Below are 23667 nucleotides of genomic sequence, written 5' to 3' on the forward strand. Positions count from 1 at the left end.
TCCATAGCAGAACTGTTTGCAATGGCCAAAAATTAGAAATAGCACAGTGGAAATGCGGAGGTATGTTTCAACTCTAAATGGAATACCATGCAGTTATGAAAAAGACTAATGTGATTCTATGTGCTCTCATGGAGAACAAGCTGTTACATATTTAGAGATTTTATTTATTTCAGTGAGAGAGAGAGAGTGCAAGCATGAGCTGGGGGTTGGGTAGGGGGAGGGGCAGAGGGAGAAGCAGACTCCCCACTGAGCAAAGAACCCGATGTGGGACTCAATCCCAGGACCCTGGGATCATGACCTGAGCCGAAGGCAGACGCTTAACCGACTGAGCCACCCAGACGCCCCTAGGCTATTTATGTTTTCTCTGACCTCTCCGTTCATATCTTTTGACTATTTTTCTCTTAGGTCGTCAATGTTTTTAGAGTTGATTTGTAGGGGCATTTTTACATCAAGGTACATCAGCCTTTGTGACATGAGTCAGAAATATTTTTCCCACTTTGGCTTTTGACTTTGCTTATGGTGCTTTCTGCTTTGTAGGCATTTTTGGTTTTATACGGTTGAATCAGACTTTCATTTTATGGCTTCTGGATTAGGGACTGTAGTTGGAAAAGCCTTTCCCTCTCCACGGTCAGAAAGGAATTTTCCTCTAGGATTTTTTTTTTTTTAACTGAAGTATAGCTGCCACTCCGTGTTACATTAGTTTCAGGTGTACAACATAGTGATTCAACTTCTCTATAGGTTGTGTGTGCTCATTACATGTGTAGCTACCATCTGTCACCATACAACATTATTACAGTATCATTGACTATATTCCCTATGCTGTACCTTTCATCCCCGTGACTTGTTCATTCCGTAACTGGAAGCCTGCATCCCCCACCCGCCTTCACCCGTCTTGCCCATCCCCCTCTTCTTCTGGCCACCACCAGTTTGTTCTCCGTATTTATGGGTCTGTTTCCCTCTAAGATTTTTAAGAATTTTTTTTAACCTGTAAGCCTTTTGATCCTTCTGGAATTTATCATGGCTCATGCTGAGGCACAGATCCAGCTTCACTTTGTCCTGATAACCACCAGTCTGCCCAGCACCCCTTAGTAACACCGCCCCTCTTCCCACGGGTTCAAGGGGCTCAGGTGGAGAGTCAGGGACAGATCGCAGCATGTGATGTAGGATTGGGGCCTTTGTCCCTAAGAACAATGGGAAAATGAGGACTGGGGGGAGAAGGGGTGCCATGCTCAGATCTGCATCTTGAAAACAGCACCCTGGCCCCAGAGTGGAGATTGGAGTAGCGATATGTCAGCCCTGACCCCGGCACATCCCCCTCATTGCTTGTGGGTTTGACCTCCTGGGTCTGCAGCCCTCCCACCAACACTCCTTCTGGGTCAGTTCCTGGGGATCTTGATATGCACACAGAAGCCCCTCCAGTGACCCAGGAGACCCAGGCCTCCTTCAGTGAGCTGGACCTCCAGCCGCCCTCCCTCCCATGGTATTGACCAATGCCTCATCATCACCAGCAAATATAGCGTCACTGTACCCCAATTCACACAATTCACCCAAGCCCACTGCCTCGTTCCCTGACCCCCACATTCCTTCCATCTCCTGCATCTTCCAACCCATGGATCCCACCGTGTTGCCCAGTCTGGCTCAAATCCCACACACGCACTCCAGCACGTGTGTGGCTGGTGACACTTTGAATGCCAGACCCACATGCGGATGTCCAGCCCCTGCCTCCAGCAGGGCCACCTCTATGTGCCATCCTCATGGTCGTCCCTCCAGGAATCCCCCATTCTCCAACATGTTGGATCCTCCCCTCCCTGCAGATGACTCCCATTATACACACATACAGTTGTGTCTCTCGTCTTGAAGAAGTAGCCCTCTCTGGACCCCTTGTCCCCAAAGCACCTGCTGTGTCTTTGCTTCCCTTTGCAGTGAAACTGCTTGAAAGTGCTCGCTGCCCATATTCCTCCTTGTCCTTCTCCTGGAAACCATCTCCAGCCAGATTTGCACACCCATCACTCCCCCTGCCCTCACCCCTGTGTGGCTAGAGCCAGTGGGCTGGTCTTTTTTTTTTTTTTTTAAGATTTTATTTATTTATTTGAAAGAAAGAGAGAGAGAGCACGCACGAGCAGAGTGAAGGGCAGAGGGAGAAGCAGGCTCCCCGCTGAGCGGGGAGCCCAACATGGGACTCAATCCCAGGACCCTAAGATTATGACCCGAGCTGAAGACAGATGCTGAACTGACTGAGCCACCAAGGCGCCCCCAGTGGGCTGGTCTTGGTCTTCATCTTACTCAGCTGTCTGCAGTGAGGGGCACAGGCAACAGCCTCCTCCTCCTCAATGCACTTTCTCCATTCCGCTTCTAGGAATTCCTTTTCTTCCCAACCTTGAACTGTTGGGACACCCCCGAGCGCCACGTGTATATAAGGCTGAGCTCCTTCCAGCCAAACCCAACCGACCCCCAGTCTCCACACCTCTGCTGATGGCAACTCCATCCCTGCAGTTGTTCCAGCTAGAATCGTGGCATCTTTCTTGACTCCTCTCTCTCTCACTCCGGAGAAAAATCCGCTTGGCTCTACCTTCAGAATCCATCCAGAGTCCATCCCCTTGCACCCCTACCCCTGCCCCGCTGCCTCTCTCTCCATTGTACATGTCATCTCGTAGGTGATGTACTTGTTCGTTATGCTTATGGTATCTTGGCCACCTCCCTCGCTAGAAGGTGAGCTCCTTAGGATGGGGATCTTTGTCATCATCACTGCCGTATCCCACGTGCCCAGAACAGCATCCAGAACAGCAGGCCCTCCGTGAATGTCTGTGGATTGGATGTGCCAATAGATTGGGGAGGGAGAGCGTGTCGAGGGGGACTCGTCATTATCCGGGTCACCAACTGGGCGGGAGGGAATCTCCCCACAGAGACTAGGAACCAGGAGAGGAGCATATTTGTGGGCAGAAGACCATGAGCGTGTCTGTGCACCTTGGCTTGAGGAGTCTTGGGGACTGTTAAAGGGAAGATGGCAAGCAGACAGCTGGAGGGAGGGAGTCTGGGCTTCTGAGGCACAGTTGAGGCAGGAGGCACCCACTTGGGACACTTCTGCCTAGGGTAGTCAAGAGCGTGATGAGATCCCTGGGGAAGACAGGAGAGAGCGGGGACAGATGAGCCCAGCGGAAAACTGAAGAGAAGAAAGCCTTTGCCATGAGCTCTGAGGAGCCTCTGCGTGAGGCTGGGAGAAATGGAGCCAGCTGAACAGCCAGCGAAGTGGGAGGAACATGACCTTTTGGAAGCCGAAGGGAGAGAGTGCTTCCAGAAGGCGGGTGTGCTCAGCAGCGTGGGATGAGGAGGAGAAATCCTTGGCGGGCTGACTGATGTGGAGGCAGGTGGTTGGGGACTGGGTGAGAGCCGTTCTGGTGGTGATAGGGATGGAACCCATATCAGAGGGTCACGAGGTGCATGGAAGGTGTGAAATTTAGAGACAGTGACAGGAAACCCCTCTCCCCAGTGGTGAGGGAGAGGAGAGCCAGGGCCGGAGCGGAGGAGGGCGTGTGAGCAAAGGATGGGCTTTCAGCAGAGAAACTGGAGCTGTTCCAGAGCTGCTGGGAAGCATCTGCTGGAGAAAGTGGGTTCGATGCAACAGGCAGGGAGGCAGCGGTGGGTGCAGGGCCCCTGGAAGGTGGGGCGGGTTGCCCGGAGGGACACAGACAGGAGGCTGGGCAGAGACGCAGGTGCAGGCTGGTGTGTGTGTGTGGCATCGGTCCAGTGGCTTTTCTTTTCCTGGGAAAACAAGGCACGAGGTCCCTAGCTGAAGGTGAAAAAGTCTGTCCACGTGGCCAACGCCTTGCCCCACCCTAGTCTAGACTCAGGGGACCCACAGCCCCCCATGTTACCATTCTCGGGTATTAGCACCGCTGTACATCAGTTTTTCAGGCCAAAGATCTTTGTCTTGTCTCTCCTTTCTCTATGCCCCATGCACAACCCCCCCACACACACCATTAATTGGATGAACAAGTCCTGTGGGTCCTCACTGACAAGTGTCTTCTGACTCACTTCTCTCCACTATGAGCATGAGGAGTCCTGGCCACCATCACCTACATGGAGACAGCTGCCCTGCACCCACTCTCAGCCCCTCCCACCCCTCCTCCGAGCAGGACCCTTCTGTGCTCCCTGCCTCCCCCTGCCTTTCAAATCCCGGGCCATGGCATGGACACCCCCTGCCCCATCTCTGTGGATCCCAGCCCCTCAGAAGCCCAGTGGTCCTGGCGCATTGGGAGCTTTGCCATCCCTGCCCCACGGCTCCCTCCCCTCTCCTCCCTGAGATAACCATGTCTCACCTTCAGGACCCCGCCTGCCTAGGAGCTTGCTGCGCTTCTCCCTGAGTCACTGTTTTCCTAAGCATCTATCCTTCCCAGAAAAAATTCTGTGAGTCAGAGATCCTGCCTCTTGTACTCACCAGTGGGTCCCCTTACTTGCCCCCCCGGGGGGGCGGCAGCTCATAGGTGGCGATCCATAAATATGTGTGGGCCTACTGCCAGCCGAGTGTCCCCTCCTCCCTGTGCCAGCCCCGCTACCCAGACTGAGGCCCAGGGTCTGCGGGGGAGCAGAGAGTTTACTGGATTGGCAGCGGCATGCCTTTAGCGGAAAGTGTATGGGGTTCAAGAGTTGGGAGAGCTCTTTCCAGGATGAATTCCAACCCTTAACCAACCATGTGGCCTTGGACAAGTCCCTGCTTTCTCCCTGAGCATCTGTGTTGTTATCACACCTCCCGCAAAGATGGCTGAGAAGGTCAAATGCAGTGTGGTTTGCACCCCAGAAGGTGAAGAAGACACCTGCGGGTTTTGCAAATGTTCTCGGCGAGCCCTCATCTGCCGGGGGGGGGACAAGTGTCAGCGTGCTGCACGAGCCTTTCCCAGAGCAGCCCCCTGTGCTTCTGGACTCAGCCCCTTCAGCTTCCCCACGCACACCCAGACTCGGTGCCCCTAACCCCAGGCTGAGCCACAGGCACCCCCTGCCTGTCTGTTCAGCCCCACCCAGACCTGCACCCTTAGGAGTGCTCTGCCCTCTGCCCCAAATGTTTTCTCCCCCAAGTCTTTCCCCTTCAGTAGAAATGAACTGACCCCAGGTGAGCACCAAAATTTGTTCTTCAAGCAGGAACAAGTCTGATTCCTACCTGGCTTGCCAAAACCGGACCCGGATGGGCCCCAGGCAGGGATCAACCATAGCCCCGGGAAACGAACACCAGAACCAATACACACAGGATTGTCATTACCACCCATACACCTGCCCCTGCCTCTGCAAGGGCAAAAGCACCCCCTCTGCCCTGCCACTTGGCTTTGGGGCCCGTGAGAGCATCAAAGGCTTGCAAGGAGGGGTGGCCTGTAGCTGTGCAAGAGAGAGGCTGGCCTGGGCAAAGGGACCCTCTCTCCCTGTAATGCTGACTGTAGGTTCTCTGCTTGTGTTTTGCAGGTCCTCCCGTAAGTGTCCTGGATGATGCTTTCTGCTCCTGAAAGATAAGACATTTTGTCCTCTTCCGTAACTATTCCATGAAAATAATTTTTAGTTAGAGAGGTGTGTTGTGTCCTTTAAAAAAAAAAAAAATCAGTCCTGGACAGGGGCCATATATTATTTTTTTAATTCGTAGATGAATGCCGGCACAGAATTCTATGGGCTTGACTTGCCCCGTGAAGCACTCTGTGACCCTTTTCCTTCCAAGAGAGCTGGCGCTCTTGGGCCTGGCTGCTCCTCGCCGGGTCTCGGCTCAACTTGGTGCACAGAGATGCAAGCACCGTGTCCTCGTTTTCTAAATTCTCTGCGGCAGTTAATCTGTTTAAATGTTTCTGTCTCGCGTGCTTAGGCACAAAGGGCCCCGGAGTCAGGCAGCGGTGCCGGGACTCATGGGGTCCCTTTCCCCGATTTGCCAAAATGTGTTTGCCTCCTTGGCTCACGCAGCTGAGCCCTCGCGGGAGCACGGGGAACACCACTCACTGGCCAGTGGGATGAGGGTGCATGGGAGGGACTGGTCGCCAGGGGACAGCATAGAACGCAGGGGATGGTCAGCGCCCCGGAACTCCCAGATCCTTCTCCAAAGACATGGGACGAGTTGGTCTTTGATTCATCCTGGCAGTTTTTCAGAGCCCGATGAATCCTGACGAATCAATTCAGGGAGCACACTGACAGTCCGCTTGGGCCAAAGTGAACCTTCTAAAGGAATTCCTTTCGGGGGAACAGTTTTATTTTTGACTTCCCCTTACTGTGATTCACTTCCCAATCGGCACCCTTCGGAAGCCGGGCTCCTCCGTGCATGAGGCAGCACCGCACTGAGCCAGGGAGTGAGCCTGCGAGAATGTGTAGATTTATTGGCCACAAGCAGTTTCTGGCTGTTGAGTCATTCCTGGCTGTCACGCGGAGGCTAGCCTATGTGAACTTGCTTGAAGTGCGTAACGCGGAGGGCAGTGGAGTGATTCTCTCTCTCTTTTTTTTTTTTTTTTTTTTTTGACTTGGCTGTTAAACTCTGCAGAATTCTCAAGCTGCAGCCTGAGATGGATGCCAATGTGTGGGACACTGGCCCTGGCAGTCAGTGCTCTGAGCTGGTGGGGAGCAGAGAAGCATCCAGTAGCGAGAAATGCTACCCCCCCACCCCCATATCTCTGGCTTCCAAGGCTGTCTTCCTCCATCTACCTTCTCCCAGTGGCAACAGGCAGGAAGAGCCATTTCTGCTCTCTAGACCCGACTCGGGGAGCCTTTTCCATGGTGGCGGTGACACCACCCTTCAGAATCACCCACCCCCCTGTGGTCCTCGCCATGCCCCCCCCCCCCTGAACCGCATGGGTGTGCTCCCTGGTGGCCCCTCCAGCTTGGCTCCAAGAGGCAGGAAATGGGTGCTCTGTCTCCCAGACCCAGCGGAGCCCTGAGTGTCCTCCTCCCACACCACCACCACCAGGAGTCATTACCAAACCATCAGCCTTTGCTGCAAACCCCGCAGAACATGGGGGGACCGGGGGGCCCTGTTTGAGTTGTAAGTGTTGCCATATGGTTTTCTGCTCAAAGTCTGATTATTAATGACGTATTAATTACCACAGGGGCAATCAGGACGAGATGGCTACCCGGTAATTTGCCATTTATTTTTTGCTCTTTGTGCCCTTTTCTCTCGAGCTGATCTTCTTCCTCTGAGCCTTTATTTAACTCTGTCTACACTCCTGCCCACCCCCCTTCTCTCAGTGGCTGAGGTCTGTCTGTAGAGGGGGGTTAGCAGTAGCTCTGCGAATCCGTCTGCCGCTCCAGCTATCCTGCAGGCAAAGCAAAGAGGCTCAAGGAGGAGGCTCCTTGGCGTCTCGAATCCTCCGGACACTCTTGCTGCCCAGCCTGTCCACCCTGAGCCAACGGTCTGGCCCTTGGCTGTGGAGCGCCCCCCGGGGCTGGCTCGGCTGTCAGCCTCTCCCCAGTGGGAAGGGGGCTGCCTGTCCCAGCCCACCGCGATCTGTCAGCACTCGGGATCCGGAGACTGGTTGGTTCCAGTGTGGTCTCTGTGGTGTCATCACTTCTCAGATCTTTTGAATTAAACCTCAAAGTTGGCTTATATTTGGAATCGACGTCCCCCTCCCAGGCTGGGTGAGCACTACATGAAAAGCAAAATTACATGGAGCTGTGCTGATGTCCAGTCCTGCTCAGAGAGGTTAAAGACCGCGACCCCAGCGTCCAGAAATCCTGAGGTGTCAGAGCAGGGGGGTGACCTCGTGGAAGGAGAGCATGGCGGGACCTGGGGTGTGGTTGGGGGACAGAAGTTGTTCTGTGCTCTCAGGCCAAGAAGATGCAGGGAGGAAAATGTTGGTTGATTCAGAGCCCTTGCTAATGACCAGCTCTGTCCAGAGTCAGGACAGGCTGGTGATGGAGGGCGAAGGGGGGTGTCCCCCAGTCCTGCTAGACCTGCCTTGCCAGGAGGCTGTGGATGGCAATCCAGCACCTAGCACCAGAAAGATCTGAGCTTACAGGTCAGCGCTGTGCCTCCCAGCTGGGTGCCCCAGGGAGAGTGGGTGGTGGCTGGGGTGAATGGGTTTCTTCCCGCGTCCCCCATATTGGCTTTTCTGAGCACAGAGTGACATTGACTCCTTTCTCCGGGGCTGTGAGCATGAGAGAGGATGTTGGCTGATGGTGGGAGTAATTTTTCCTGGGTAAAGGACGGGAGTTCCAGACCAGCCCCCAGGTCCAGGTGCGGAGTTAGGAAGTCAGGGCTCGAGTCCCTGCTCACTGGCTGTGAGCTCCCTCCCTGTGAAGACAGCAGTGGGGTTCAGGAGAAGTGAGCATCCCAACACCAAAGGTCACCGCGGACACGTGACTGGGGCTGCTCCAGGACTGTCGGGGAATGAAGCCTGGGGTTTAGCATGTGGGGGGCTTGGTGCCCAGCCTGGGCCAGAGATGGGGCTCCGTGAGTTGGGGGAGGGGAGGCAAGGGGATGGATGCAAGGGCAGTGTGTCCCTCTGGTGTGAAGTTGGGAGCTTTCTGGGAAGGGAGTGGCTGGGCCCGGTGAGGGGTGAGGGGACCTTGTCAGAATCTCGGGTCACACACCCGTGAGCGCACAGGGCCGGGGCACCCCTCTTCCTGAGGTCACCTAGCCCCGGCTTGAACCTGTGCTGCCCCCTCAGATATGGGCACCCTCCGGTGCTGAGTCCCAGGTGTCCAAGCCTTGAGCACCAGGAGCCAGCCAGGCCCTGCCGTGTACCTCCCAGCACCCTTATTCCAGCAGTCCTACTGCTCACGCGGTCCCCTGCAGGGGGCCCACGGGCTGGGAGTGACACCCCGCCATGCTCCTGCAAGGGAGGAAAGCAGGCCCATGCGGGCAGGAGGCAGGTGGGACGATCTTCCGTGGGCTCACGGGGCCCATGTGTTTTGAGCTGAAATTCAGATCTCTTGGCCCGCGGAGGGCCTGGCTCCCAGCCTGGGGGGCGGGTACAGACGGCTCCACCGTGCTCATCCCAGAGGTTAGGGTGACTACCGCCACTGGAGAGGCCTGGGCCGCCTAAGAGACACCTCGTGTACTGAGTATCCATGGGCTTGGAGTCCTTCAGACCCAACTCAGGATCCTGGCTCCGCTCTGTGGCCTCGGGCAGGGTACGCGGGCTCTCGGAGCCTGGGGAGGTCACAGGCACAGAGTTGGAAGATTAAAATAGGGTAGTAACATATGCAAGGTCCAAACGCAGTGTAGATGCAGCAGACCCTTGATCATGCCACTGTCTTTCCTCACCAAGGAAAGCCGAAAGAGGAGGAAAGACAGGTTGAGGAAACGACTTTTTTTTTTATTTGAGAGAGAGAGAGAGCGCGGGGCGAGGGGCAGAGGGAGAGGGAGAAGCAGACTCCCCGCTGAGAAGGGAGCCCGATGCGGGGCTCGATCCCAGGACCCTGAGATCCTGCCCTGAGCTGAAGGCAGACACTTAACGACTGAGCCACCCAGGCGCCTGGGAAATCACTCTCACCCACCAGCATACACTGGCAGTGTTGGGAAAGGAAAATGGCTTTGAGAACGGTCAGTTTTAGGAAAAGGTGTTTTTCTGCAGCTTAGGAAACTTCAGGACCAGCCTCAGGGAGGATTTTTTTTGTGTGTTAGAAAAATGTCACTTCCTAAAAGGAAGTGAGGGCAAGAAAAATGTCAAACGGGAGGGTCGTGCAGGAGACCGTGCCGGCTGTGTGTTCTGGATTAATCCAGGCTGGCCCCTCCCCTGAGCGAGACCAGCTGAAACCAGGTCCATATGTGGACTGGGGCTCAGGAGCCAAGCACGATGGTGGGGCAGGTTGTGGACTGACAAGGGCACAGCCTCCTTGCAAAGAGGCCAGCCTGCCCTGTCCCTGCAAGAGTTCACGAATAGCTCCCTGCCAATGACAACAGAAGCATGTTTATTAGAAAACCATCCCTCTCCCTCTCCCCCTGCTTGTGTTCCCTCTCACTGTGTCTCTCTCTGTCAAATAAATAAATAAAATCTTTTAAAAAAGTGGGGGGAACTGTCCCAAAATAGAGAAAAGCACAAAAAAGGAAAAAGCGATCATCCATAATCCTACCACCCACAGATAAGTCTTCCCAATATCTCCGTGGTTGTTCTTTTCAGACTTCTTATGTGTGAGTTTGTTTTTATGTGTATCATTCTAAAAATGGGATTACTGGACATACTTTTTTGGAGCCTTTTTTTTCTTTTCATTTAACATAGCATGAGATGTTTCCACATCCTTCAGAATTCTTCTAGACGGTACTAGCTACATAGTATTTTATCATCTGTGTAATTCAACCCATGTCCAAGTTATGGTGTTTATATGGACAATTTCTTAACCCCTATGGTCAACATCTTGGGAATAAATGTAGGTGTATTTCCATGATTATCTCCTTAGAATCAATGTCTAGAAGTTGAATTGCTGGACCAAAGGGTTTGCACATGTTGAAGGCTTTTGATGTGTGGCAAATTGCCCTCCTGGAGGCTATTCTAATTTACATTCCCACCAACAGTGTAGGAATGTTGCATATTTCCCCAAACCCTGACCAACTGTGGGTATTATCATGCTTTTAAATCTGTGCCAATATGATAAGTTAAAAAAATGTGTGCATGTATGTATCTTGTTTTAATTTAAGGTATATTTTAATGAGAAGTACAGTCTTGGAGATTAAATTAGTTTTAATAAAGTTTGTGTAAACCTAACTGCCACCTGGTGGTAGAGCTTAGAATTGCAGGTATAGTTGAAATTGGAAATCAGCATTTTTTTTAAGAGCTTCCGGATCCCCTTTGGTCCCGGGACATCATGGAATCAGCAGCCTAGGGGGAATTCTGAGCTCCAAATATTGTGAGTCAGAGGTGGGACCCACAGAGGAGCCCTAGGCACTGTGCTCATCTTGCATTTGGGGGGCAGTAATCAACATTTATGTTGATAAAGGGATTTTTGCCATCTCATACATAGGAGGCTTGGACTGTTCAACAGATCTGGATGGTGTCATGCCCTGTGCTGGGTAGTGTGCTAGCACAAAGATGAATCACTCATAGTCTTTGGGGAGCTGTGAGGCAGTCGGACCAACACAACCAATTTGCCATGGGATAGAGAGGAAGGAAATGTTAGGGGTCACTGTGACTCCCTGGAGATTTCTTATACAGACCCTTTCTTTGCTCCAAACCGTGGCTTCTGTCTAAGACGAAAAGGTTCGATCTTGCCTACACCTTGACTTTTGCACAGAAAACATCAGACTCTCATCATCCGCTGATTACAACATCGAAACTCTTCCTCTTTGGTGTTTTGATTCTTTTGACTCTTAACATTGAGCTTGAATGACTTTCTGGTTTGTTTTATACCTTCAGAGAGCAATTTAAACATTTTTCCAAGAATGTGTTTGTGGCATATCTTACAGGACTTAAGGTTTCTGTGTACCTGAAGGTATGAGGAGAGCGTCAGGTTGTGAGGCTAGAGGTGCATAGAGATGATGAAATCCAGTGAAGCCTGGGTGGGGAACTGTGCTCACCGAGCCGTTGGTCAGTGACTCTATGCTAGATGCTTTCCTGGGTCTTTGGACCAGCACTGAACAAGACAGACAGGGGAGAGGTGCCTGGGTGGCTCAGTCGGTCAAGCATCTGCCTTCAGCTCAGGTCATGATCCCGGGGTCCTGAAATCGAGCCCCACATCGGGCTCCTTGCTCAGTGGGGAGTCTGCTTCTCCCTCTGTGCTCTCTCTCTCTCAGATAAATAGACAAATAAATAACCTTTAAAAAAGAGAGACAAGGGGAGAGAAACAATGAACAAGGAAACCAACAAACCAACAAACAGTGAAATGTGCTAGGAAGAGAATAAAGCAGAATAAAGAGTACCAGCTGGGTGCATGGGTGGGCATAATTGGGATTAAGTCATTGGAAGGCTCTTGGGGAGGATGACGTTTAAGCTGAGCTTTTAATGGTGAAAACGATGCAGAGATCTTGTGGAGAGAAAAAAGCAAGTGCATGAGGTCATGGGGTGGGGTCGACCTTCATGCATCCAGAGTACACGAGAGGGATAGGGACAGGGGGTGGTGGTGAAGCCAGAGAGATCTCCAGAGCTGCATGGTGCAGAAGCTTGTAGGCTGTAGGCTAACAGGCTGACCAAGGCTAGAGGCCAAGGAAATTGGCTTTGTGTTCATAGAAACCACAAGCTGCCTTGCCAGGGGCTCAGAGATCCCCCACTCCTGAGGGAAGACAGGACTGTCTCCTCCCCTCCCCCCTCCTCCCAAGCCCTTCCAACGTGCCCAGGAAGCAAGTGCACTTATTGAGTGCTGGCTCTCGCCCTGGGAGGTCCATGGTCTCCTCCCTACTTGACAGATGAGGAGGCTGAGCGCCCAGGCTAACAGCACTTGGCTGAGACACAAGGCCCACCAGCATGACAAAGCCCAGATGCGCGCACAGGCTGGGGACTCCTCCAGAACACCAGCCACCCTATCAGCAAGCGGGCTGGAGCAACAGGTGGGGCTCAGGAGGGTCTTTCTCCTCTTAGCACCCAGGGACACCGCTATTTGGAGCCAATTTCTTCTCTCATCCTCAACCCTTGCTTTTATCCCGGGCTGGAGCTCACCCCGCATGCCACACCCATTACCAGCTTGTCCAGACCCTTTTCTGCTCTCCGGAAAAAACAAAACGGAAAGCCAAGCCTAACTTAAAGAAAGAAGTCCGTTTTTCCCTTCCACCGTCTTTGCTATTCCTCGTTCATGTGTTTGTTCCACTATTTGGAATTAGGAAGAAAGGCATCCCCCTTGTGATGAAATGTGCAATCCTGTTTCCGTGGCCAGCATCCTGTCCCTGTCATCGAGCAGCCAAATGGAGCAGGGCCCCAACAATCACTTAGGCCTTATGAGCCTCTGTGTCCACGTTGGCCAAGTGTGAGGCTTGGCCCGGTGACAACATCAGGAATCAGATCTGTGCGGCACTTCATAGTTTCAAAGCATGTCCCAACCCTATATGTGCTGATTTGTGCCCATTTGATGTCTTGAAAAGCTGAAGCTTACAGTGGGCAAGGACGAGGGCCCTGGCTTCCCTCCTGAAAACCCCCAAAAACCCAGGCCATGAGAGCCTCCCATACAGAGAACTTTCCGGCGCCATGGGTAGGGCTGTAATACATAGGGACAGGGCTTTGGGCCCCGTGGAGGAAGAAGTGGCTAACTCTGCCTGGGCCCGGGGGATGCCTGAGGTGTGTCTTGAGGGAGGAGCAGGATTGGATTGGCAGGAGGGCAAGCTGGGAAGACATTCCATTCAGCACACACGTAGGCGCCGTTAACCCCACAGGGTGTACAATGTGGTCCCTTGTCCCCCGGGGACAGTGACTCTGGGGTCAGCAGGGAAAGGAAGGAGCTGAAGCTGAGTGCGGGGCGCCCACCCACCCAGCAGCAGAGTTTGGAGGCCACAGAAACCCCGAGTGACGTGGACGGGTGTGAACGCTGAAGAGACAGACCTCCCTGGCAACGGGCCAGAAATTGGAGGAAGGCGGTCCAGGTAGGAGGCGGGGGCAGTAATTCGCAGATGAAGCTGGGGTCAAGACGGCCCCAGGGAGGATGGAGTGAAAGGGGACAGATGTCAGAAATGAGCTGGCAGGAATTGCAGGCCAGGTGACAGGTGAGGGACTGGAACCAGAGCTCCTTGGGCAGGCTGGGCAGAGCCCCACCCCCTGAGCACCGCCTGGATCTATCAGGAGAAATGCATGGGGAAGGGCAGAGGGGCAGGACCTGCACTGTGTCTCCAGAATCAGCAACAGGTGCACCCCCAGACTAGGGAAACCAGCACCCAGGTCCCAGGGAAAGCCAAGCCTAGCTCTGAGCTGAACTGTGGTAGATGAGACAGAGTCTCAGCCTGGGACCAATTTTGAACTGCAAAACTCAGACCGTTTGGAATTAATCAAGTGAGCCAAAAAGGACCACAGAGCACCACACATCCATATGCTTTCTTGCACTCTCGAAGTTCAAAAACAGCTTTGATTGTAAAAATGTAATTAGTTAAATGATTCATCTGTAATATTCCAAATTCATCTGTTTTTAGATTTCGACAACCAAATTTTCATCTGGCCCCCTGTGGCGCCGCTCCCCAGCCCCCCAGATTCCGGGTGGAGTGGGATGGGATGAAAGGAGACTTCCCGAGCCCCCGATAATGGCCCCCAGGTTGGAACCTCAGGGAGACACAGCTGGGCTCAAGGGAAAGGGCCACCTCGCTGGGATTTCCTCCCCAGGGTCCCACACCAGCACAGGGTAGGCATGGCCTCAGGCACATCCCTAACCTGTCTTTGGCCACTGGGGTAACCCGCAAATGACCCCACAAGAGCCCTAATGCTGGGCACACAAGCTAGGTTCGGTGAGTGACAGTTCCCGCCATCATGATGGCCACTGACCTCAGCGAGAGGAGCCCTTGAGGCTGAAGGAGCCCCTTTCAGGCCAGTGTCCCCCATGCCCAGCACCCTGGCGGTGACCAGAGGGCAGGAGTCCTCAGGCGCCCAGGGCAGCCTTCAGCAGGTCAAGAGCGCCCTCTGGTGACCCCAGGGGTTAGACACCAGAGCCAGTGGGAAACTGGACATTGATTCAGAGGTATCCACTTGGCAGCTGGTTCTTTCAACAACTGTATATTGTGTTCTCACTATGTATGAAGGACTTTGTTTGGCACTTGGGACAGAAGAGCGAGAAAAACATCCAGGGGTCCCTACCCCCTTAGAGGTTGTGGCTGAGTGGGAGAGAGACTCAAACAAAGTTCAACCTCACTCTGCACCAAGGTCAGGGCTGAGACCACCTGCAACCACGGCCTAGCCTGGTGGGGGTCAGGGGTCCTGCCCTGGGGGAGGGAGATGTGAGCTGAGGGCAAAAGGCAAGTAGGTGCTGACACAGGGAGTTGCAGAGGAATATCCAGACAGAGGATGCAGGCCAGGCTGACTAGGGAAAGGGTGGGGGGTGGGAGAGGAAGAGGCCAGTGGCCCTGACGTACCCAGCATCTCTAAGCCGGTTGGCTGCCTCCCCAGAGGCCTCAAGGTGGAGGGAATTTGCAGCAGCTTCCAACCTGGGGAGGACCGGATGGACACAAAAAATTTGCAAACCCATCAGGCTGCCCAGGAAGCAGTGAGTTCCCCATCACTGGAGGTATGCAAGGGCTGCACACCCACTTACCAGGAAGGACATCTAAAGAGAGGCTGGCCCCAGTGGGTCATCTTCCCACAAGTGAGTTGTTCCACCAATAGGGCCTCTTTGGGGGGCTACTCAGACCCAAACTCAGTGCAAGAGGATGGCACAAGCCTAGCTTGGGGAGCCTGGTGTGGGGGTACTTGCCAGGTGCTTGCCGAAGCCAGAGGAGGATGATGAGGCAGGATTTAGGCACAAGATTCAGGCTTGTGTCCCAGGCAGACCTGACCATGCCTGGACTCCCCAAGGAAGGCTGGGAATGTGGGGGCTGGAGACAGGGAGGCTGGTGGAGGTTGGTGTGGGAGAGAGGCCAAGTCTAGGTGGGGACAGGTGGGGGGCTGGAGAGGGGTCCACAGTTTGGATAGATGGTTCAGAGCTGGAAATGCAGACTCACACGCCCCTTGATGCATTCCCTATATGGGCCAGCCAGGTGAGGAGTAGGTGAGGCTGACTGGGTGTGAGAAAGCTCAGGGAATGGGGGGGCGTGGCCCAGGCTGAACTGGGGGGCACACGTCCCACCTCAAGGGGGCGCCACAGTGCAGCCCACGCACCTTGATCATTATCCCAGCTTCCAACTGTTCAAGAGAAGCTGGAAATCAAAATTTCACACAAAATCTTTGGATCCTTAAGGGATCCAATTCACTACCAGTGGGTGATAATTGCATTGTCTGGAAACTAAGGAGGGCCGACCCCACAGCCCAGAGGGTGGCGACCGGAGAGTCCTGGACGTGGCCGGGACCCCACGGGTCCCCACGGAGCACCTGCAGCCTCAGAGTCTGTCCCCTATTCCTCTGTCCCCTGGTCTCTCGGTTGCACCTTCAGCCTCTCTTAGACTATCTCCATCTGTGGTTCACGCCACACTCAGACTATACCCGCCTGGTCAGCTGCTCCGTCCTGCTAGCTCCCCACCCTGGCCTGTCTGCCACCAGAATGGGTGCCCCAGCCTGTCTGCTACTTCCAGTGCCTTCCACCAGACCAGCCCCACGTGCCCGAGCTGGAGAACCCAGCCCAGAGGCCGGGCCGCTCAGGCACCCACGGCGCACCTCCCAGACCCATCCTCCATGGTCCCACACCCAATGGGAGTCAAGACTCCCTTCACCCCACCCAGGAACGAGCTTTCCCGATACCTGACAAGCTAATCATGTAGCAGGCAAATGTGTAATTTAAGCAGGTATTTGGGGATCCGTTCAAAGGCATAACACCACCTCTTCCAGCCATGATGTATAATACGGATATACGCGTAATTGCTTCCAGCGCACACAGGATATACTGAGCATGCCCTCCTCCCAAAATAGAAGCCAGCCGGCTTCCTGGCCTCACAGAACCGTAGAGCTGAAAGGGACCCAGGACATTTTCTAAGCCGAGGGTTACAAACCGAGATGCGTCTATAGAGCTGGCAGGTCACCTGGACTGGGTGGGCCATGCGTGGGGCAGTAAGGTGGGGCGGAGCCTGAGGGCCCGGGGTGGAGCCTGTGGCCCGAGCCACGCTAAAGGAGCTCTTGCCTCAGCCGCTTTGCCAGGCATGCAGACTTGGGGGTGGGGGGGGCGGGCACCATCTTCCAGCGTTTCTAGAAAAGTACAAATTCCGGATGTTTATACGCAACATCACAATTTTAAAAGACTGCAACTAATTCAGTTCGTTGGGTTTGGGTTTGGGTTTGGGTTTTTTAACTGTACGGACCAAACCAAACCTGGCTCCAGGCCAGCCCTTCGCCCTACAAATAGTAGGAGAGTGGCAGCAGGAGAAGGCCCCTAACCTCGGCAGGTTCCTCGAACTCCGCCCAGCTAAAGTCTTCACGGCTGGCTGAATTGGGGCGCGATTCATTGGTGGCTCTACAGAGGGCCCCAGATCCCAGGACGGGGTTCCCTGCACGAACGCGGGGCCACCACCAGGGGCTGGACCTAAGAAGCGAGGGTCCTCTCTTTACCCCAGGGCAGAATTCGAGTCTGGGAAATCGCTAGACCCGGACAGTCTTGCTGTGGTCCATGTGTGTGAAGCCTGGTCTGAGAAATCAGAACCACATGGGGCTGACCTGCCCCGCGGGGGGCTGCCCACCCACTCTAATGAGGGAGCCTTCACACAGGAATGCGCACGTCCCAGCCTGGGACCCTGGGGCCCAACAGCCTTGTAATTTGATGAATTGTCAACATCTGGGCCATAATTACTGGTCCCTGGACTGATAATCCTGGTAAGCCCTTCACATCCAGGGGCCCGGTCCTGCTGCAATTTGGAGGCTCCATTCCCTGGCGGGAGCCGTCAGCATGAATTACAACCGGCAAGCCAGACAGTCACCCTGCTCCAGCCGGTCTGAGCATCGACTCCTATCTGCATCTAAACACAGCCCGTTTATGGATTTAGTTCAGTGCAGCAGATACTCTCGCAGATTGGGAAGCCTGCGCTCCATCTAATCAGGGGAGAACAGAGCCAGCCCCCCATGTGGGGTAAACAGTTGGCCCAGCCCTTTTGCTTCAGGGCCCCTCCCCCCACCAAGCTGATGTACACGGAGCCTCCAGCAATGGAGCCAGCAGACTCCACTTCCCAAACTTATTTCATGAAGAAACCTCCCCTCCTTTGCGCTCCTGTTAATTTTCCCCAAAAGATGGCTCTGTGGAACCCTGCTTAGGAAATATTCAGTGGTGGGAGGGAGGGAGGGAGCAGACCCACGAAGGTGCAGCCAGAGTCCCACCTCCTGCCATTCTGAAGACCACACAAGGTCACCCCCCAGCACTGCCCACCCACCCCCACCAGGGCTAATGCAGAGCCCACACCTGTGTCAGCCTACCTACAGGGTCTGGTTGGTCTGGGAGAAGAGGAGGGAGAGGAGACAGACCTGGGACTCCTGTTGGACGTGTCCTTAGAGAGGAGAAGGACATGTCCCCCATTTTGCAGATAAAAGAACTGAGGCCCTGGGTGGCTCAGGTAGCTGAGCAAGGCGAGGAGCCAGCACAGAGGCTCTCTGCCCACCTGGCCCGCACCTCATGCGCAGCACATCCGGAAACCGTCCCAGGGCTCTGCTGATCTGCACGGGGTGGAAAGAGTGATTTAAAGCAGAACCGAGGCTTGTAAACAGCTGTGGGGTTTCGTGGAAGGCAGAAAGTGTTGAAAACCTCTGGTGAATTCCATGGCTTTGATCAGGCAGGAGAGGGAGCCCGTGGGAACCGAGTGCCTGTGGGCATAGCGCTATTGGCGTCTGACCCTCCGGAGCGCCCGTCCTGAGGAAGCTGAGGCTCAGAGAGAGGATTTGAACCCTGGCAAGGCCGAAACTCTGCCTTCACCTGTGGGCTGCCCCGTGTGCCTTCCTTCCCCGCTCCTCTTGTGGGAGATGCCCCTGGTCTGGGGCGGGGGAGGGCTGCCTTGACGAGACAAGACCCCTGCCACCAAGGACATGCCCCCACCCAGGCTGGAGCTCTCCTATTCCAGACCGTTTGGCTTCCCATATGGCCCTGCTCTGCCCAAAACTGGCTTGTGGTCGGCGAGGACACTTAGCCTGGACCCTGCCCCACTTCAGTCCAGGCTGACCATGCCCTCCACCCCGTGTTTGTCCTTGGCTCCCGTCAGACCAACCCCAGGCCCTTCCCTGGAGTGTTTCTGCTCCTCCCAGAGCACCCAGAGCCAGGCTCGGGCTCCCCTCCAGCCCATGGAAACGCCTGGTTCATAGATGGTCCACACGGCCTCCCGGTGAGGCTGGGAACGCTGCCCTCCTGAGGAGCCACAAGCAGAACCAGGGTTCAGACAAGACAAGTTGCCGGAAAGAAACCTATTTCACAGCGTGGAACCCGGTGTTTCTCACACTTACTTGACTAGCGAATCCATTCCCTGCAGGATAGTGTTCCCTGGGACACCAGTTTGGGCAAGGTAGTATGTGGGATAACTAGGAGCAGGGCCTGTCCTCTGGGAGTTCACAGCCCAGGGCCCAGACATCCCCGGGACAAGAGGAATCCACTCACTCCCCCCCAGGCCAGGCAGGTCCATCTGGCTCCAAAGCCAGGCTGCTTCCTTCCTCCACCCCACTGAGTCCCCTCCTCAGTGACTCCGAGTGACCCCTTGTCACCCCGCAGCCTCTCCAGGGGTCAGCTCTTTCCCCAGATAGAGAATTCAGGGGCCCGAGCACAGCTCTCTTGCCTAGGTGTCATCAGAGATGAGCCCAGAGCCACCTGCCCAGACCCCGGGGCCACACTGTGGGTCAGCTCCAACCCCAAGGCCAGGCTAGCACCCTTTGCTCCGCAAATATGCACACGTGGGGTTTCTGTGTTTGCCCCGGGAATCTGCTCAGCATCAGATCCAACCACCCGTGGCTCCCATCTTGGTTCCTGGGGATTGGGGATGACCCTCCTTCAGCCTCCTGCTCAGACTACACCATCTGCCTTTATTTATCGGAAACTACAAACTTCATTGACTTTTTTGGGAAAACTCCTGGGAACTGAGAGCTCTGGGATGCCAGATAGAGTCAGGGCCCTAGGGAGGAAAATTGGGTTTTTGCCACTTGTAGGCTTTGTCACACACCAGAAAGAGGCCTTGGGGACCCCCCGGGGAATAATCTGGGAGTTGAAAGAGGGCAGAATCCCTCCCAGGAGACAGGAGGCCCAAGGTCACTCTCAAGAAGAGACAGCAAGATCTTGCCGTTGGAATACTTTCAGAGACAGTTGGCAACAAGAGATTCTTCCTGTGGGGTCCAAGCTGAGGGAATACCCCAGGCTCCCTTCTGCAGCAGACACTTCTAGAAAAGCAGGGCACCTACAGCTCTGTGTGTTTTCTGTCCACCCAGCGGACATCCTGGAACAGGGCCTGGGGACCCAGCGATGGACCAGAGGGAGCCCCAGCCCCAGGAAAGGCCAAACTAGGACACATGCTCCCCGTGCCAGGCTGGGGCAGGTGGGCTTTGGGCACCAGACCGGGAGGTCTGGACATTATCCTTCAGGAGTAAGGCCACCCCAGAGGGGCTCAAGCAGGAGAGCAGATTTGCATTCTAGAAAGTTCTCCAGGGCATTGCATGGGAGAGACCACAGGTGTTAGGGAAGGGCCGTGGGGATGATGCTCGGGTCTCAGTATATGTCATAGGCCTTTCCTGGAATGCAGTGAGGAGGGCTATGATGTGCCTTGCAGGGCCAGGGACCAGATTCCCCAGCACCATTAAGGCAGATGGACCCACAGACGTATGCTGCTCAGCCCATAGAGGACTTTCAAAATAAAAAAGGCGGGGGTCCACGTATGTGCTTCTCCAGGGCACGGACTGCTTCCTGGGGGGGGTCATGCTGACACCGGTGCCTGTGCTGCCCCCCAAGAGAGTAGCTGGGGAGAAGAGAAGGAGGCTTGCTTTGTCCTGTCTCTGTCTGCACAGTTCCTATGTTTCACTCAGCACACATAGCCCCTTCTCAGCAGCACACACACGCACACACACACACAGGCCAGCAACACAGGGAGGCCTGCATCTCCCTGTCACAGATGATGAGGCCCAGGTCACCAGCTGGCATGTGGGAAAGGCTGAATTTGGTCCCAGGTGTGTCTGAATCCAGAGCCGGCTTCCTCTGACCGCCTGGCGTGTCTCCTGGAGCTCGGCCACGGGGCTCTCTTCCAGAAGGATGGGGACCCAGCTCTGGGGCAGACAGACTCAGGGGATGCTTCTTCTCCTTGGGGAGGCTCCCAGAAGGGCCATCTGAGCTGGGCCTTGGGGAATAAGTACGAGTTCTCCAGGTGGAGGCAGGACTGTGTGCAGTGGAGAGAACTGGGAAAGCAGAGCTTGGGGCCAGGAAACAGCATGATGGGTGAATGTCCGTGGGCCTCCAGAGGCACCCGATGTAGCCCTGAGACCTCTGGAGCAGCTCTCTCCAAATCCCAGGGGCCACCAGGAGGCTGTGGTGTGGCAGAGTTTAGGGGAAAACTGGGGCGAACCCAGGGCAGGAACAGCCCTGCTGGGGAGAACAGGTAAGGAAGATGCTGAGGCTCAGAGAGGTTGACTGGCTCTCCCAGGTCCACATAGCACTCCCTCTGCTAGAGGGCTAGGGTGATAGAGGGCCCAGAGAGCCCTGCCCAGAGAGGGTCTGTTCAGCTGGGGAGGCAGACATCCCAGGAATCCCAGAGGAAGGCAAGGCTTGCGAGGCTCCATCCTAGGTCCTCCGGGACAGCCACTTGTCAACCGTGCTGCCCTATGCTGCAGGGGAGGGAGCACTGCGTAGAGAGGAGAGCCTGTTTCAGCCCTTGGGCGGTCCCACCGGCTCAGCTTCTTCATCTGCAGGATGGGGCCCCGGGGCCCGCCTCCCAGGGCGGCAGTGAGAGCAGAAGCCGTGCAGGGTATGGCAGGGTTCAGTGGGGTCCATGTGGATGAGCATTGGAGCATTCGTAGACTTGCCCCAGAGAGTCTCTGCCTCTGTGGCCCCAAGGGGAGGGGTGCCCGCTTCCCTCAGACCAGCCCTGCACGGGGTCCCAGGCCCTGTCAGGGGCCCCCAGCTGCCAGTGACTTGGCCGTGAGGCCCACTGTGTCCTCCCTCCCAGTGCGTGAAGAGGAAGGACATTAACTTAGCTCTAAGCTGCACCTTCGTCTCTTCTTCATCTCAGTCTTTTTCATCTGCAGGGTGGATTTGGGCAGATGGGGGAGCGTGGCCAGGAATGTCGGCGCCCAGAGGACAGAGACCTGAAGTGCCTTTCTGGGCTCCAGCCCTGCCTCGTTACTGGCTGCCTGGCCTGGGGCAAGGCCTTCCCTCCCTGGGCCTCAGTCTACTCCTCTGTAAGAGAGGGATGATAAGACCTGCCTTACACGCTTGCTGTGGTGATTCAGACTGAGTATGGGGGCCACGAAGAGCCCCCAGGTGAGACCCAGGGTGGGACTGAGCCCCATGAGGCCTAGCAGGGCCTGAGCGTGGGGAGTAGAGGAGGTGCAGGGCCCAGTGTTAGCAGACTAAGGGGAGGAGGCCTCAGGCATGTGGATCCAGGGGTCAGAACAGCCAGGAGCCAGCAGATGGGCCAGCGAGGCAGCTCCTGGTGAGCCTCAGCAACGAGGCCTGGGCCTGGGGCTGGGGCTGAGGACCTGACCAGGAGCCCCAGAGCCGAGACCCCCAAGACTTTGGAATGGCTGCACTACCCATCTCCTGGGATTCCATCTGCCCCCAGGGCATTGCCCCGAAGTCCAGACCCTCAGCCGACCTTGAGGCTGGTGGCCAGAGGCACTTAAGGGACAAATTTTCAGAATTGCCCTGGTTTCCTGCCTGGAGCGAGGCCCTGGTGTGAACGCCTCAAGGAGTAGCCCCTCTTAGGGCATCAGAGGACTTGTATGGTTCAGGGAGGTCTGGTGGCTGAGCCAGGGAAACTGGCTATTCCCTGCTGGGCCCGGCGGCCAGGGCTGCTGGCTCCCAGGCCGTGTGCAGACCCGAGGGAGGAGAGACTGGCTTCCCGGAGCCAGAGAGTGTCTCCCAGATGGAGGAGCCAGGGAAGGGCCCAGCGAGCAGAGGGAACAGCCCATGCGAAGGCATGAAGATGGGAAAGAAGCAGAGAGCTTAGGAAGACCAGGGACACAGGACAACCGCAAGGCAGAGGCTGGCCCTGGCCAAGAGGACTCCAGAGCTGGGCCGGGGAGCACAACCTCCACAGTGACAGGGACAGACCCATGTGAGAGAGACCAGGATGGGAGGGAGGTTGATGCGAGGCAGAGCTGTCCCTCTGCCCACAGGCCCTCTGCCTCAGGGCTGTGCTTTCTGCCCATGGTGCCGTCCCTAAATGCCCAAATGCTATTTTCTCAGGCTAGCACTCCCTAATCTTTCCCAATACCCCCCAGAGCCTGGCAGGCTGTCATCCTGCTCAGAATTGGCAGAACCCTTTGTCTGTCCTGCCCTGAACTTTCCGTCTTATCCCCTATGTATCTGCACACGCTTCTTTCTCGCTACCTTTCCTTGCTTTGACTCAACACACATTGAGAGGTGCACGCTCTGCGCCAGGCTTCATCCGAGCACTGGCGACACAGGGATCAGACCCTTTTCCTGGATCCACTGGAAGACTTGTGTAGACCACACAGTAACAATGCATGGTGTCATGTGCGACACCTAGAAAAAGTGCTGGGTGCAGGAGCAGATGGCCTGACTCTGGGGAGTGGAGGAGCCTGGAGGGCTTCGTGGAGGAGGAGGTGACTGAGCTGAAGATGGCGCACAAGGGGGCGAAGGGTGTGCCAGGCAGGCAGGCGGTGTGCGCGAAGGCTCAGGAGAGTGGAGCTGCCTAGAACATTTGCGGTGTCTGTGGGGATGAGGAGGCCGTGGCAGGGAGGAGGACAGGGGTTGACAGAGAACGGATGGACCCGGTTTGCGGCACTGCCCTTGGATTCTTGTATACTCCCACCGGGTGGTGGAGCTCAGCGGAGCTTTCTAAGTGGGCAGTGGCTGTGGGGGCTGCTTGGCAGCGGTCCCTAACACCACGGAGCCCCCAGAGCCTCTGAGATGTCCCAGCCCTTGGGACCCAGCCTTGAGCGATTTGGCTTCTCTTGACTTTGACTTTGGCCTGCAAAGGCCACAGCAGTGCAGGGAACTCAAAGAGCCTTCAGGACTCTTCCAGTCCTGTCTTAGCCTGTT

The 23667-nt window shown here is 55.5% G+C and overlaps 1 protein-coding gene across 2 annotated transcripts in view; it reads left to right on the plus strand.

Annotated features, from left to right (window-relative positions):
* COL23A1 (collagen type XXIII alpha 1 chain) overlaps positions 1-23667 on the plus strand; it is a 314520-nt gene that overhangs the window by 261794 nt on the left and 29059 nt on the right. For both annotated transcript variants that reach the window (XM_054511118.2, XM_064595788.1), the window contains exons 4-5: positions 5449-5456; positions 7062-7088. In XM_054511118.2, coding sequence (XP_054367093.1) covers positions 5449-5456; positions 7062-7088 — 35 coding nt within the window. The remainder of the gene's footprint in view (positions 1-5448; positions 5457-7061; positions 7089-23667) is intronic.

This window comes from Mirounga angustirostris, unplaced genomic scaffold (genome assembly GCF_029215605.1).
Source record: "Mirounga angustirostris isolate CCGP_5_RB_7025 unplaced genomic scaffold, mMirAng1.0.hap1 SCAF_7, whole genome shotgun sequence".
Lineage (NCBI taxonomy): Eukaryota > Metazoa > Chordata > Mammalia > Carnivora > Phocidae > Mirounga > Mirounga angustirostris.